General features: G+C 51.5%; 1 protein-coding gene across 9 annotated transcripts in view; it reads left to right on the top strand.

The window, feature by feature from the left end:
* KATNIP (katanin interacting protein) overlaps nt 1-17123 on the top strand; it is a 194692-nt gene that overhangs the window by 29329 nt on the left and 148240 nt on the right. The window contains exon 2 of one of the 9 annotated variants that reach the window (XM_045047783.1): nt 4071-4382. The exons of the other annotated variants lie outside the window; for them this stretch is intronic. Within the exon in view, the coding sequence (XP_044903718.1) occupies nt 4305-4382 (78 nt within the window). The 5' untranslated portion in view covers nt 4071-4304. The remainder of the gene's footprint in view (nt 1-4070; nt 4383-17123) is intronic. 9 annotated transcript variants of the gene reach the window in all.

Below are 17123 nucleotides of genomic sequence, written 5' to 3'. Positions count from 1 at the left end.
ACCTGACTCTTGGTTTTGGCTCAGGTCATGGTCTCGCGGTTCATGGATTTTGGCCCTGCATCGGGTTCCATGCTCACAGTGAGGAGCCTGCTTGGAATTCTCTCTCCCTCTCTCTCTCCCCCTTCCCGTCCCGCATTCTTGCTCTCTCTCTCTCAAAGTAAATAGTAAATAAGCTTAAAAAAAAAGAAAAAAGGAAAATATGGAAAGGTACACCCATCTGTCGTCATCCTACCATCTAGATAATCACTATTACTTGTTTTCATGTTTCCTTCTGGCTTTTTTGTGTGCACCTACGTATATTTCGGAATTAGCGTCATGCTATGGGACAATTAGAAATGCCTACCTTCCATTCTTCTTTTTGGCTTTTTATTTATTGAGATATAACTTACATACAACAAAGTGCATACCCCTCTTTTTTTTTTTAGCATTTTCTTAATTTTATTTTTTTAATTTATTTTTTTAATATGAAATTTATTGTCAAATTGGTTTCCATACAACAGCCAGTGCTCCTCCCAGCAGGTGCCCTCCTCGATGCCCATCACCCACTTTCCCCTCCCTCCCACTCCCCATCAACCCTCAGTTCATCCTCAGTTTTTAAGAGTCTCTTATGGTTTGCCTCCTTCACTCTATAATTTTTTCCCCCTTCCCCTCCCCCATGGTCTTCTGTTAAGTTTCTCAGGACCCACAGAAGAGTGAAAACATGGTATCTGTCTTTCTCCGTATGACTTATTTCACTTAGCATAACATTCTCCAGTTCCATCCACGTTGCTACAAAGGGCCATATTTCATTCTTTCTCATTGCCATGTAGTACTCCATTGTGTATATAAACCACAATTTCTTTATCCATTCATCAGTTGATGGACATTTAGGCTCTTTCCATCATTTGGCTATTGTTGAGAGTGCTGCTATAAACATTGGGGTACAAGTGCCCCTATGCGTCAGCACTCCTGTATCCCTTGGGTAAATTCCTAGCAGTGACAAAGTACAAAATCTTAAGTACATAGTTTTAAGGATTTCCATCAAAAGATAGAACATTCCTAGCAGCTTCATGCCAACTCCCTGTTCATGAACCTCTCCAAGGGTATTATCCACATCCACTGTCTTGACTCATAGATAAATTTTGCCTGTATTTAACTTCGTAAAAATGGAATCACAGAGTAAATACTTATTTTATGTCGTCTTAGTTTTAAGCAGATTTGTGAGATTCATCTCTTTTTAAGTGCAGTATAATTCAATTGTTTTTTTTTTTAAGTTTATTTGTTTTGAGAGAGAGAGAGAGAGAGAACATGAGGGGGGGGAGGTGCAGAGAGAGAGGGAGAGGCAGAGAATCCCAAGCAGGCTCCGTACTGTCGACACAGAGCCTAACTCGGGGCTCAAACTCACAAACTGCAAGATCATGACCTGAGCTGAAATCAAGAGTTGGAAGCTTAAAAAAAAAAAAAAAAAAGAGTCGGATAACCAACTGAGCCATCCAGGCACCCCTCAATTGTTCTTTTATTAGAAAAATTAAATTGCGGGGCACCTGGGTGGCTCAGTCGGTTGGGCGTCCGACTTTGGCTCAGGTCATGATCTCACTCAGTCTGTGAATTCGAGCCCCGCGTTAGGCTCTGTGCTGACAGCTCAGAGCCTGGAGCCTGTTTCGGATTCTGTGTCTCCCTCTCTGTCTTCCCCTCCCCTGCTCATGCTGTCTCTCTGTCTCAAAAATAAATACAAACATTAAAAAAATTTTTTTCAATAAAGAAAAATTAAATTGCCAAGTAATTTGAGTGTCTTTGTAAAAATTCCAAGTTCAGTCACTGAACGAAAATTCCCCTTGAAATTTACCCCAATCTCACTCTTGTCCCTAGAAATAACCAGTTATCAGTGGAATGTTCATCTTTTTGGACTTTTTGGACTTCATTCTGTTTGTACAATTCGACTCATTGTTGCAGTTGGGAGTGTATGCAGCTGCATGTAACAGAAAACCTAACTATTGCCTAAATCAGGGGTCAGCAAGCTTTTTCTGTAAAAGGCCAGGTAATATATATTTTAGGCTTCGAGGGCCACACTGTCTCTGTCACAACTACTCAGCTCTGTCATTCTAGCATGGAGACAGCCATATTCAGTACGTAAACAAATGGGTGTGACTGTGTTCCAATAAAACTTTATTGACAAAGATAGGTGGCAGGCCAGATTTGGCCTATAGGTTGGAATTGGCTGACCCTTGCCTTAACAACAGGGATTTCTTTGGCTCAAGTGGCAGGAAATCTAGAAATAGCCTCATAAGAAAAACCTAATTTACACTCCTACCAAAAATATTGGAGAATGCCTCCAACCTTGCCAATAGTGGCTATTCGCAACCTTTTAATTTTTGTCGGTATTCTTCGTCCTTACTCCTGTGTTTTGGGTAAATGCCTCTCCCCGATCTTCCAGCTCAGGAGTGTTCTCCGTATCTGTATCTCGTCTGCTGTTCACTGCCTTTTGATCTTTCTATTTTGGTGATTACATCTTTCACTCGTGATTCCTAATTAATTCTTCTCCGTATGAGGTTGTACTTATCTGATGGAGACAATGTCCCCCGTTATCCCTCTGAGAATATGAAATGCACCTTAAATGTCTCTGCATCGTCGTCTCTATTTCTTTGGTTGTTGGCCCTCCTGTTAGTTGAGTTGGCCCCCCTCTCTGATGGCGTGAGTTTTCCTGGAATGTCCGGTGATTTGTGAATGTGTGCTCTTCTGTGTTCTGCGACTCGTTTTCTTCTCTGTGGATGCATTTCTTTCTAGGCAGCCAGTGATTGCGTCAGAGGGGCGGGGCTTGCTGCAAGAAGGGCGGTGCCAATAGTTTGTTGTCTTGTGGGCCCGGGATCTTCCTTTTCCTGCTGGATATGCCCTGCTTTTCTGTTCCAGAGACTCACCGTCACGGATCCCCCAAGCTAAGCGGAGCAAAGAGCCACCTCTTAGTGACCCCACAAGAATTTGCACTCCAGGGCTCCTGGGTGGCTCAGCCAGTTGAGCGTCTGACTCTTGATTTCGGCGCGGATCACGATCCCAGGGTCATGAGATCAAGCCCCTGTTGGGCTCTGCACTGAGCGCGGAGCCTGAGTAAGATTCTCTCTCTTTCTCCCTCTGCCCCTCTCCTCTGCTTGCTGTCTAAAATAGAGAAAAATAAAAAAGTGCGTAGTCCGTGTCTTTGAACGTTGACCTCGGGCCCTCTTCTCTCCCTGGAGAATGTGTTGCCTCTTGGTTTGAAGGAGCCCAAGATTGCCTTCCCCTCTTGCAACAGTTCTTCTGATGTGGCCCGTGTGTCTTCTGCACTAATCCAGTTCCGTCTGCCATCCATTTCTCAGGGGTATCTTGACCTTTTTCATCTGCCAGGGGCACCCCTCCTTATCTTCCCAGGCTCTTACGGATTTCACGTGGTGTCATTTCTGTGGGCTTGGGCAGGAGAGGCTGACATGTGTGCTTGCTCTTGGTCTTGCCAACTCGATTCGATCCCAAGGTGACCTCTTGTTACAGGTTTCACCTTCCTGGCCACCCTCATCTGAGCAGGTTCATCTTTCTCTAAAAATACACTGTGTTGGAACCAAACAGTTGGTTCCAACTATGGGCTGATCCATGTAGAATGTAGGGATGGAGTGCACTTCCTGGTAAGAACTGGGTTCAGATGCCAACCCTGCCCTCTACTCCATTGTTCAAGTCCATTCGCTTCTCTAAACCTCAGCTTCCCCGCCTGTCGAACAGGAGTAATGATCATAATACCCACCTCTTAGGTTGGTGAGACTACCCACGGAAATAGTACATCAGGAGTTTCACGCGGGGCCTGGCACACAGTAGGTGCTAAAACATGCTGGTTCCCTTCCTCTTATTCTGACGAAATTTCTAACACGCTCATTGTGTGTGCTGTGGGGGCGGGGGGTTGTTTTTGGCAGTCACACCACACTGTTAGCTCATACTGAGCACATTACCTAAAAGTCTGTCTTTGTCTCGTGAACTTTTCTCAAGCCAGGCTTCTCCCCCAGTGCCTCTCCTTGTGTAGGACCTTTACCTTGGCCATGATGCATTCTATCAAGCTGTTCTCGATCCATCTCTAGGCTGTAGAAATTGAGCTGAACCCAGATTCCGTCATCCAGTTGATTCCGTGTGCCTCCCAGCTGAATGTCATCTGCAGACTTAATAAACAGCCTTCAACAGCCAGACCCAGCCATTGATAAAATTACAGCTTGGGATAGGACCAAGGACAGAACGCCATGGCATGCCACCCTTCAGGGGAAGAGTAATTTAGAGGACTGTGCAAGTTGATTCATTTGTCCAGTTCCTGTAATCGTATGTCCTTGTGGCTTGATTTTAATAATCATATTAGCAACCACGTATGGGGTCTTATGTGCCACGAGCCAGGCACTGAGGTAAGTGCTTTTCATATATTACTTTCATTTCTTATAACAAGTCTGCCAGGTGAGTATTTGTATTACTTAGGACTCAGTTAAAAAACAACAACAACGACAACAACAAAACTCAATCTAGCTTTAGCAGAGCACTGTGTCACTTCATTACGAGACTCTCCAGCGTGGGCGCTGAACTCACAGAAGCCAAGGGCGGGGATGTGCCTGGGTGTCGAGAATGGTGAACCAGTGCCTGCGACCTTCTAGGGTCCCAGAAAACCCTCTCTCGATGGCTCTTATCTTTATGTCTGTGGGCATCTGTGATTCTTGTCATTTGGTACAAAGCAGCTTTCTCTCGTACTCAGATCGCCTGGCAGAAAGCGGTCCCACAAAGCAACACCCAAGTTCACTTTCCTGCCTTCAAGAGAGCTGTCAGACCTTCCCTGAACCTGTCAGTCCCAATTCTCCAGGATTATCGGCCCTACTTGGGTCAGGCACCCGCTCCCGGTCCAGACGCCTGCAGTTAGCGGTGGGGTTGTACCGTCTGGACAGGGCCCGTGGGAGTCTCAGTGCTGTCACCTGTGATCACAGGGCAGGGTAACATCCAGAGTCCCCCTGCGCGTTTTACAAATGAAAGAGAGATTCAAAGTCACAAGGCTAGTAAGTAGAGGGACCAGGACTGGATGAGCATGTCTGATGCACATGCTCATGTCAATATAACGTGCTCCTTGCCCTGGGCCACATTGTCCCGGGACAGCTTCTATGATGGTGTCGGTAAGGGCCGGCCAGTGTCAAGAGCCACCTTGTGCCATCACCGTGGTCCAGCCCCAGCCCAGGGCTCCGAGACCCTTGATTGGTTCGTTTGCCTATTTTTTCAGTGACTCACTCAGCAGCCATGGTGGGGACCTCATGCTGAAGAGTATAAACACAGACTTTGGAGTCCAGTAGAGCTAGGTTCAGATTCCAGGTGGGTCACTTTTGGGCTGGTGACTCTCTGTGCCTCAGTTTCCATAGCTGTAAAATGGAGATTATACCAAAACCTACTTTATCGGCTGTTAAAATGATTCAACGAGATAATACTTGTAAACTGCATGTGGCCAGCACAGAGTCATTGATTCTATAAATGGTAGCAGTTGATGAACTCTGGAGCAACGAGAAACTACAGGAGTCCAGAGGAGAAAGCCTGTAACTGGGCCAATGGGATAGCATGGGGGAAGTGGGTTGGCCAGGGTTTCAAGGAGGAAATGACATTGAACCTGGAATAATGAATGGAGAGGAGGGTTGGGGTAACAGGCAGGTGAGAACTGGTGCAAACGCGCGAGCGTATGCAGGAGTCTGAGGGACCAGCCAGTAGTTAATTGTGCTCGAAGCCAGGAATATGTACTGGGAGCCAAGGGGGTGACTGGGGCCAATGGAGAAACCTTTGTTTGCTCATTCCTACATCGCCTTAGCAAATATTTGTCAAGTACCTGCTGTGTCCCAGGCACTGTCCTGGGTCCGGTCGATTCTGCGGTGAAGCAGCAGACACAAGTCCACACCCCCGTGGAGCTTAAGCCCTGGTGGCTGGAGGCAGACACTAAGCAAATGAGTAAGTCAAATAGGAAGGGTGTCAGAGAAAAAAAGAAAGCAGGGAAAGAGGGCGGGGAGTGCTGGGCGGGGGTCCTCAGGAAGGCCTCTCTGAGAAGGGGGCAGATCCTAAAGGCAGTGAGGGGACGAGAGCTGGGACAAAATTCCCGAGGGAGGAGGCTGCGTGGCTGAGTTAGGGGGGATGAGGGGCAGGGAGGTGGGAGGCACGGACAGAGGGGTAAAGCCCAGGTTGTGTAGGGCTTTGTGGCCTTTTATAAGGACCTGGGCTTTTGTCTGAATGAGGAGCATTTTGAGCAGAAGAGGGCCAGAACCAAACGGACTTGACCTCAGCAGGACGTGGTGGTGATGGTGGCTGGGATTGGGGGCAGCGGTGAAGGGGCTAGATCCTGAGCCCTCTGAAGGGAGAGCCACGTGGATTTGTTGCTGGATCGGCTATGGGTGGGAGAGAAAGAGAGGAATCAAGAAGGGCTTTTAAGTTTCTGTTTTGAGCAACCGAAAGGAAAAGATTGGTTAATTCCTGGGGCGCCTGGGTGGCTCCGTCGGTGGAGCGTCCGACTTCAGCTCAGGTCATGATGTCACAGCTCGTGGGTTCGAGCCCCACGTCGGACTCTGTGCTGACGGCTCGGAGCCCGGAGCCTGCTTTGGATTCTGTGTCTCCCTCTCTCTCTGCCCCTCCCCCGCTCCTGCCCTGTCTCTCTCTACTCTCTCTCTCTCTTTCTCTCTCTCTGTCAAAAATAAATATTAAAAAAAAAAAAGATTGGTTAATTCCTGAAATGGGAAGGAGTGGCAGCAGCTTTTAGGGGGAAGACCAGGAATTCAGCTTAAAACCTGTTAAGACCTCGAGCAGGCAGCTGGATATGAGAATCTGGAATTCAAGGGGAAAGACATGTCAAGCTTCCTCCGTCTGGAATATGGAACCATTGATTTGTTTTTGCTTTTTTTTTCTTTTTTGAGAAGGGAAGTAGGGTGGGTGGAGGTCATTAGTTACAGAAATAATGCTTGAAAACAAGTTCCTTAAGAAAATTATTTTCAGCCTTCTAGATAAGGCTCAAATCCCTTTTGCCAATTCCCACCCCTCCCTACTCCCGGCCTCCCCCTCGACTGTCACTGCTGTCAGGAGCTTGGCATGCGTGCATCCTTCCAGACCTTTCTTTGTGCCTCTGTATACCCGAGGATATCTGTAAAAACTACATGTCGTATTTTGGGAGTGTATGTATTTTAACGAAATGGTGCCATCATGAATGGGTTCTTCAGCGATGTGCTTTTGTATCTCGTAACCTGCCCATCCTTCCTGAACTGTGTCTGGGAGAGTTCCATTCTTGGTGTTACAAATAAACCTAGGTCTTTTTTTGTTGTGGTTGTTACAGTATGCTATGGCCAGACTGTGGGTTATTCAGCCAGTTTTCCAGTGGGAGGGCTTTAGCGTTTTGTACATTCCTCCTCGGACACCTGTGTCTTTCCGGAGGCTTCCTAGGAGTGACATGGCCGGGTCTGAGTAGATGGAGGCCATGTGGGATTCTGTCCGGTCTTGTTTCGGTCATACTGCCCCCCCATAGGCCACCATCTGACTTGCCAGCCTCCGCGGGTTTTAATCTGTGTGGCGGGCCGTGGGTTGTCGGGAGCGGGGGGGAAGCCGAGAGACCGTGGAATCTGTGGGCTGCTCTTCCACTCTTAGAACCCGCCTTGGGGATGGGGACACGGGTTCCTTTAGGGGCTGCAACAGACACTCCCCGCCCCTTCCTTTCCTCCTGCACAGATGAATTCCCCTCTTTCCTGCAGCCTGCAAGCCTGGCGTCTTCCCTGCCAGCCAGTTTCTATTCCTAGACTTCCTCACCAGCTTGAAGCCATCCCCTTTTGACAAACACACCGGCCGAGACATTATAAAAACGCTATTTTTATTAGAGCAGACCAACTCCTCTATCAGCGGGCCTCTTACTCCGCCACCGGCCTGCCAGCGTTCCTTGCCTGCCCTCCCCCCCCCCGCCCCCCCCCCACCGCGCCCCGCGACAACGCGTCCAAGGGTTTGTGATTGTCACCAGCCCGGCGCCTGTTCTGAGGGTGCGATAGCAGCCCCTCTCCGGAGGCAGACCAGATCCTACACCCAGCTGCTCTCCCCAGAAAGAGTTTAGCTCCGCCACAGCCCACGCGGGAAAGGGAAAGTTGCGTCCTTAAAAGAGTTACGTCATCTTTCCTTTGCGTGGATTTCAGGTGGGTGTTGACTGGGGTATAGGACGCCTTCGGGGTTAGCTCGGGGAGCTGGGGCTGGGGTCCACCGTGAGTTCAGATGTTGTGCCGTCAGAGCTAGAAACTTCTGAAGACGTCTCATGAACGTCGTCTCAACTGCTAACGTGTATCGAGCACGTGTCATAAGCCAGGCCGAATCCTGAACAGTTTATGTTCGTAAGGTGGCTGCTTTTAATCGCCGTGCCCATTTCTGGTGTTTTTTTTTTTTTTTATCGAGATCGAATTCCCATGCCACAGAATTTACCATTTTGAAGTGTATACTTCGGTGGTGGTGAGCCTATTCATAGTGCCGTGAGGGCCTCACCACTACCGAATTCCAAAGCACGTCTGTCACCCCAGATAGAAACCCTGTACCTGTTAGCGGTGACTCCCTCTGCCTGCTTCCCCCAGGCCCTGGCGACTGTTGACCTACTTTCGGTCTCTATGGGTTGGCCTCTTCTGGACATTTCATATACACGTGTGGCTCCTTTCACGAAGCATAATGTTTTCGGGGTCCGTCCATGCTGGGGTACGTTTCAGTACCTCGGATCCTTTCGGGGACCTGAGCACGTGAGGTGGTAGGGCTATCCCGCACCTGCTGTCTCTCCGTTCATCCCTTGAAGGACAAGCCGGCTTGCTTCCACTTTTTGGCTGGCATGAACTATGCCACCAGCCCATCATCCCAGTTTGACGGCCGAGGAAACTCAGCCACGAATACCATTTCCCACTCACACAAGCAGGATGGGATTCCTACCCAGGCATCCGGCTCCACAGCCGAGTCCCGACCATCCCTCTTGGCCGCTCAGCCGCGGAACGAAGACCCAGGACTGAGGGGCCTATGTCGCACACCCCCGTGGCCACCATACTTGAGAATTAAAAATTGGGTCCTGTGGTGCGAGGAATCCATCATGCTTTTGGGGACTCGGTTCTGTCTTTCATTCGGGACCTTGTGGGCAGGAGTCCTGGCTGAGTTATGATTGTCCATATCATCCAAAATGCATTTATCCACGTCCTCTGATGTAACAACCCTCAGCCCCAGGAGGAGAGATGCGCTGTCTTGGTCCCCCGGAGAGCGGACTCTGGGAGGGAAGAGGCTGGCTGGGGAGAGTTTTCTGGAACAGCACCTGTGGGCAATGAGGGACGTGGGGCTGAGCAGAGGGAGGGGTCGAATGGTGATACAGGCCTAGGTAATCCCACAGGGAGCTCTGGGGATGGGTGGTGCTTCAGAGAGTCCCCAGTTCAAGCGAGGAGCCTGGGTCTGTGGACCCTTGGCATCAGCCCAGCATAATCTGGCTTTTTTCCTGGGAAGGGACCCGCCATGAGCTGCTAGCCATCACCGGTCCCCGTACCTGGGTGTGAATGAGTCATCTGGGCTGCGTCCACAGCGGCTTGGATAAGGGCCGCGACAGAGAGCAGTCCGTGAGGAGGCGTCAGGGACACCGCTGACGGAGGGCGTAACCCTTCCCAGGATGGGGGTGGGGTGGGGAGCAGGGACGAAGGGGCATCTTCGCTGTGCCATGAAGCCTTGAGCCCCAAACCCTTATACCCAGCTGCCAGCCCATGAATGGCTCTTCTTGGGTGCCTCAGCGTCTCCACACAGCTGCCCCAAGCCAAAGTCAGCCCTTCTCCCCGCCAGCTTTCACCCCCCCAAGGATGACGGCGCCGCCCTTCCCATCACACAGGCCGGAAACTGCAGAGCGTTCCATACCTTCCCCTCCCCGCCATCCTTTTTCCAGCCCATCGCCAAGTCCCGTACCTTTCCCCTTGAAAACACCTTCCCCTTACGTCCTCCATGTTGCTGACACCTCTTGTCTGAACCCCCGCCTCAGCCTCCTACCTGCTCCCGGCACCTGCTCTCGGCCACCTCCAACCTCTCATTCCGATGTCGCCCCCTCTGCCCCAGTAACCCGATGTGGCTCCCCAGTGGTCCGGGGTCGAGGGCAAAACTCCTTGCTGTGGGCCCCGTGGCTTTGGTGGTCCGGCCCCTCGGCCCTGTGTCATCCTCTGCTCCCCTTCCCCTGGGTCCAGCCCCTCAGAGCTTCCTTGTCCCTCCTGCTCTTTGTGCCTCCTTGTCACATGGCCATCACGTGTGTGTCCACTTTGCTTGGAGCACACTCCCATCTCCCCCCCCCAAATTAACTTGTTTGTCCCTCATATTTGGGTTCTGTGTTGCCTCCCCCTTGAGGCCTCAGCTGACCTCCCTGCCGTAGTCCCGTGTCCCCTGTAAAGCTCAAGGTGACCGAAATGGTAGACAGCGTACATTTGGTGGTGGGCTCATTTGTTGAGGATCGGCCCCCCTCACTACACTGTCAGGTCTGTAAGGCAAGGGGACTTGTCCTGGCAGGGGCTGGGAGATGCTCAGTAAGCCTGAAAGATGCAAACCTGAGGAACGGAAGGAGGGGGGACATGGGGAGAGAGAGAAGGAAGAAACTGATCACGCTCCCGCGTGGTCGGGGAGGGGATGGGGGGAGGGAGCTAACACGAACTGCTTCCTTTATATTCCAGAACTTAAAAAAAAAAATGTTTAATGTTTATTTTTTGAGGCGGGGAGGGATGTGTCAGGGAGGGGCAGAGAGAGAGGGAGACACAGAATCGGAGGCAGGCTCCAGGCTCCAAGCTGTCAGCACAGAGCCCGACGCGGGGCTCGAACTCACGGACCGTGAGATCGTGACCTGAGCCGAAGTCGGACGCTTCACCGACTGAACCACCCAAGTGCCCCTATATTCCAAAACTTTTAACTGTAGCATGTGAGGGGACATGGAATTTGGGCCTCCCAGCCCACTGTGCTGCCCCAGGCTTGAGCATGAGGTTTCCCTGCCCACTTCCCCCCCCCTCCCCACCCCCTGCCAGCACCTGTCACGGGCACTGTGGGCTTTGCCCTTCACCAGCCTAAAGCAGACCTGGAATGTCAGACCCCCTGGGATCAAACCAAGGTGCTCTGAGCGTTCTCCATCCCAACCCCAAGATAAGCTCCCTGTTTCCTGCCTGGATGCCCTTCCCGGCCCTCCCCTGCCCTCCCCCACCCACCTCCCATTCAGTGCTGTATCCTCTCCTCTGTAGAGACTGCCCAGCCCCGAGTGATGCCAGGCATTCCTCACTCTACCCACCGGCCCCTGGCATCTGTGCCTCCCCTTTGTGGCACTCACCCCACGGCATCCAAGCAGTTGTCTTTCAGTGGCCGCCCCGCTAAGTTCTTGGACAGGGATCTTGTCTTCCTGCTTCCCTTTCCTTCTGTTCCTTCCTTCCCACAACACTCTGTGAGCTCCTCGTGGGTGCCAGGCACTGGTCCGGGGCTGAGAGGTACAACGGTGAGTGTGGGCACGGGCTCTACCCTCCCGGGAGGGGAGAAAAACTGCCACTTTGAGGCAGCCGGGAAGGCCTGGGCAGTCAGGAGAGGCCCCCGGAAGGGCCACACATGCCCACAAGCAAGGAGGAAAACTAGCAGCAGCTTGGCTTCTGAGAAACTGCCAGAAGGACTATTAGGCAGAGGTGGGGGGCAAGGGAGGTGGGAATGAGGTCAGGGAGGGTGGTGAAGCCAGACCCCATTCGTCTCCGTCTGTCTCTGGCGCGCAGTGTTCAACCCATAGGAGAAGCTCAAGGAATATTTGTTGAATAAATAGGAAGGGGCCCCTGAGTGCTCCCCCCTCTTCACGGGGTTGGGGGCTGCTTCTGCCTGAGCGGTGAGCGTCCTTTCTCGCAACCCAACCCGGGGATGGATGGACCCTGTGGGAGGTTCGTTCCCTTAGAAGGAAAAGTTCTCCGAAGCAAATCGAGTGGTGGCAGCAGAGATTGGAGAAGAGAAGATCCCGGCTAGGCTGCCTGTCTCCTCCCAGCAGGCCAAGGGGCCCGTCCTTCCTGACTGGGAGGCTCTCACGGCTAACAGCTGCCCGAGTCAGTTTAGCACAAGCCCAGGAGGGCGAAAGCAGGCAGGCCTCTTTTCTTCCCTTGATGCGTCCAGGGGTACAGCCAGCCTCAGCCCCCTCCAGAGCTCTCCTCAGGAAGGAGGGTGGGAGCAGCCTCAGCCCATCCTGGCTCCCTTCAAACCTAGGTGCCCTCGAACATGCCATCACGCTCCCGCCTCAGGGCCTTTGCACTTGCTGTTCCTGCCACCTGGAAAACCCCTTTGTCCAGATCCCCACACTTTCTCTTTCACTCCCTTTGGCCTTCTCTTGAAGGTTGCCTTGCCAGAGGCCCTCTCTGACCCCCTGGCTAAAATAGCACCTTCCCCCCTGGCCCCCTCCCCCATTCGCCTGCCCTTCTCTGCCTTTCACTCTCCACAGCACTTAGCTTAGCACCATCCGACACACTACCTATTTCTTTCTTTCTTTCTTTCTTTCTTTTTTTTTTATTGCTTGTCTCCTCTCATTAGAATGTAACAGCAGAGACTTTGATGTGCTCACTGTGTGTCTCCAGAATAGGCGTTCGATAAATATTGAGCGAGCAAATGAATTTGTAAAATGAGGTCAGTGCCGTCCACCTTGCAGGGTTGTGGGGAGATTCCCAGCGTGTGGCTTGTATGCTTCCACGGCTCTGTAGGTGGCTCGTAAACCATGTGCTATTTTAATAGGTCCGTATTTGTGTCTGCCTTCTATTTATGGCAAGTGATACTGATTTTCCGTTTATGGCATTAATATAAAGTTTCCTCTTTAAAGTAAACTCACTCCAGATTAAAAAGAGAAAACCTGTATTTGCCGGCCTGAAAGACAGTTTATCATACACGTTGCAGTCTTACGAGAACACTTCTGGGAGAATTAAAAAGACATGTTCATGATTTTCTAGCAGATACGTACGGGGATATTTATTTAGATAGGCATGTAAGGAAAGCATTTTTACAAAGATACAACTTATTGTGTCCTGGAGTCCCGGAGGAAATCCTGGATTCTGGATCTGCCCTAACGTTCTACAAACCCTGGAACCAGGGATAAAATCTCCGGGTGCGTATTGGTACCGTATGATTGGTACCAATCAGGAATGGTACATAGCAGGTTAGTGACGTGATAAATGTAAGCCCAAGGTGTTTGAGAAATAACCCAAACTCTTCCTTTGATTATCCATCTGGTGTGTGTGTAGCTTGTGATTTTGTTACCCCGTCTCCCCAGGGCATGAGAAACTCAAATCTTTGTTGCGGTGCCTTGCCGTATTTCGTTCCACCCCTAGGGGGCAGTATCAGCCGTTGCTTTAGGCTTCTTTTGGAGTCTCCTGAATGCAGAGCATTTTGGGTTCCTGTTTTGAGGATAGGAGGTCACCTGTTATGTTAGCAAGAACAGTACAAAGGAAGCTCAGACCTATACTCTTCCATTCAAGTGATATGCATTAAGGGCTCACGACTATACAACATGGGGACGTAAAGAACAGAATCACTAGGAGAACGGAGGAGTTGGTACTGGGCTGGGTTTTGAAGGGAGAATAGGAGTTTCGTACTCTGAGATACATTTAGATCATCTCTTACTGTGGGTCATCATCGGGCACATTCCTTAAGGTATCATTTGAATCCTCTAACTAAACACTTCTCTGAGCCCTCGGTGAGACCTGGGATTTAGACAGCCCTGAGTATTGGCTCTACCATTGTGCCACCCAGAATTCCCTCAGGGGTAAATCTTTCTCTCTCTCTCTCTCTCTCTCTAGCTCTCTCTCTCTCTCTCTCTCTCGCCTCCCCACCCCTCCACTTCAGACTGGCTCCAGTTAAGAAAGAAATGTGACTAAAAAGTCCAATGTAGGGCTGGCTTCAGGCATGGCTGGATACGGGGGATTAAACACGGTTAAGAGGATCTAGTTTCTATGTGGTCTCTTTCTGTCCTCAATTCGGCTGCCTGTGTTGCTGTCACCCTTGGACAGATCTCTCCATGGAACATATAAGGATGTTCACAAGGGTGAACCTAATCAGTTGACAACAATGACTCCTTCCCTGGTAGCTCTGTGCTCCTATCAGCTAATAATTCCAGGGCAAGAGGCCCAGGGACTTTTCCAGCCGATTCAGCCAATCCCTTAGTTGAGTCTGTCGGCCTGGCTTGGGACGCACGCCTAGCCCTGAGCCGATCACATGGCCAGGGAGATGGAATACCCTGATTGGCCCGGCCTAGGTCACATGTCCACCAAGGGGGTGCTGTTTCCACCCACACCGCGTGGATGGGGAGTGGAGGAGAGGTGGTTTCCCAGAGGAAGAGAGGTGGTTTCCCAGAGGAAGATCGAGGTGTTGTAACCAGAAGGAAATGAATAGATGCTGAGCTGACACAAACAACAGATGTGTATTAGCCCCACTTAGACGCTTTGTGGCCGTTAGGCAATTTGCCCCAGCATTCAGAGCCTCAGTTTCCTCCTCTGTAAAATGGGCGTAGCATTATTGACCATAGCATTATTGCAGACAGCCACAATAAGCACCCGCAGAGAGCATAATAAATGGCAGCTAAGGCTGCCCGCAGAGCGAGGCCCCCGTAACCTGGAGCATGGGCTTGCCTCCTAAATTGTCCCTGGGGTGCGACAGGAGCCTGGCGGGGGGGGGGGTGGGGGGGGGAAGGAGGCAGGGTGGGGGAGGTGGAGGAACTCAGGTGTGTGAAAATGCTCTAGGACCCCTGCCGTGCCCCCAGACACAGTGTTTTCACAGCCTCATTATGAAACCCCCCAAAGTGATTGTTCTCTGCTGGGACCTGACACCAGCAAGGCTAGGTCCCCAACATTCGGGAGCCCTGGAAACCAACTCCACCACTCTCAGCCGCTTGTTAATGCAGCGGGTACTGGCGCTTGCTAAATCACCCCTGTTCAGAAAGAATTCCAATATCCCGGCCGCAGAGGAATCTGTGATCCCTGAAATACAGACGCGGTCGAGCACCTTTAAACATAACTGATTCTTGGCATTTCTTTCCAATTCCATTTTTTCCCCCCAAAGAGAATTAATAGTATGGCCACCGATAAGATTCTGCACTGTCTCCAGGGCCAGCATCAGGGATAAAGACGATGAGGCTCATAGTAGTGGCAGTGACACTTTGCTTCCGTGTCACGTCCAAACTCCTCAGACCCTGAGCCGTAGTTAACTCGCACATCCTGGGCACCTACCTCTCGTCAGATCCAACTTCTAGCCAGTCCGCAAACACGTCAAGGTTTTTTAGACCTTTGCCCAGTGCCGCTGCTGTTGCTTGGAATGCCTTTCCCTTTCCTTGTGACCCAGGAAATGTTTCAACTTTAAAATCCCAGCTCATGTGTCTCCTTATTTATTCACTCATTCAACCAGTATTTATTTATTTATTTAATGTTTTTTTTATTTTGAGAGAGAGGCAGAGACAGAGCATGAGCAGGGGAGGGTCAGAGAGAGAGGGAAACGCAGAATCCGAAGCAGGCTCCAGGCTCCGAGCTGTTGGCACAGAGCCCGACGCGGGGCTCGAACTCACGGACCGGGAGATCACGGCCTAAGCCGAAGTTGGACACCCAACCGACTGAGCCACCCAGGCGCCCCATAATGTTTATTTATTTTTGAGAGAGACAGAGACAGAGCACGAGCGGGGGAGGGTCAGAGAGAGAGGGAGACACAGAACCCAAAGCAGGCTCCCGGCTCCAAGCTGTCGGCACAGAGACCGATGCAGGGCTCGAACTTACAGACCGCGAGATCATGACCCGAGCCAAAGTTGGATGCTTAACCGACTGAGCCACCCAGGCGCCCCTCAACCAGTACTTAGTGAGGGCGAAGTGTGTGCCAAGCACTGTCCTGGTGGCTTGGAATACACAAGCGATCGAAACAGACCCAGTTCGCCTTCATGGAATCAATACCTAAAAGGTGTAATAAACAAGATAAAATAGTGTGTTAGTGGGGCTTGGGAGTGGGGGTGTGAAGCACAGCTCACAATTATAAACAGGGTGGCCAGGGAGACAGGAGGAGGTAAGATGTGAGGCAAGCCTTGAAGGGCGTGAGCAGCCTGGGTACTTACCTGGGAGAAGAGTACCCCATGCCTGGGGAGGGGGCCAGGGCACTGATGAGTCGAAGGCCCTGAGGAGGGAGCGTGCTGAGCGTCAAGGGTACTGGAATGGGGAGGAGCGGTAGAGCAGTAGGAGGTGGGTCAGACACGTGAGCAGAGGCCTGGTGGCCTCGGAGACCCATGCAGAGTCTGGAGTAGAGGAGTGGCATGATTGGACTCAGCTTTCAGCAGCACCCCTTGGCTGTGGCAGGGAGAGCAGACTGCAGGGGTGAGGGCAGGAGCGGGAGGCCAGGGAGGGCGAGCTGAACCAGGGTGGTGGCCGGGAGGTGGAGAGAAGTGGTCAGGTTTGGGGCTTCCTACTGTTTCTCTGTGGAGACTGGGGCCTGGCCATGCCCTTGGGAGCCTTCTCAGGTCCCTCCTTCAAAACTTTGGCATCCCATTTTATACATTTTGTTACGATCGTTTGTCTCCCTTTTGGGGGCTCAGATGCCTTTGGTAATCTGATGAAAATTATGGACTTTCTTCCCAGAAGAATACCCTTGTGCACTCAACTGAATACATGTTCCTAGAACCCCCTGCATATCCCCGCTGTTAGGGGCCCCCGGCTAGTGCGTGTTCCCCGGACGCGGTGCACAGTAGGACCACACAGTGAGGGTCCCTGACTGGCCGTCGGGTGCAGCTGATAGGCGAGCACACACAGTGGGTCCAAGCTTTTGTCAAACCCTCATTGCATATGTAACAGCCACGCAGTGAGCGCTTATAAATGTTTGCTGAAAGACAGCGATGATAAACTTGGCACTTTACAAGGTCCTCACACCTCCGCGAGGCGCCTTGGATGCAAATGCCTCCATTTTAGAGCCGGACTAATAAAGCCTCGGCAAAGCGAAGTGCGCGGCGCGGGGTGGGGGGGGGGGAGTCAGCATCTGGTGTCTGACCAGGGCTGCAGTGAGGGTGAGCCGTGGTGGCGCTCGGTCAGCCTTAGCGGCGATCGTCCTAGAGCTGCATGCTGGGAGGCTGCGACTGTGCCCCAGACTTGATCGTCCGGCTGTGG

The sequence above is a fragment of the Felis catus genome, chromosome E3 (assembly GCF_018350175.1).
Source record: "Felis catus isolate Fca126 chromosome E3, F.catus_Fca126_mat1.0, whole genome shotgun sequence".
Classification (NCBI taxonomy): Eukaryota; Metazoa; Chordata; class Mammalia; order Carnivora; family Felidae; genus Felis; species Felis catus.
Note: the sequence above shows the minus strand (reverse complement) of the source record. Positions and strands in the feature narration are given on the sequence as shown.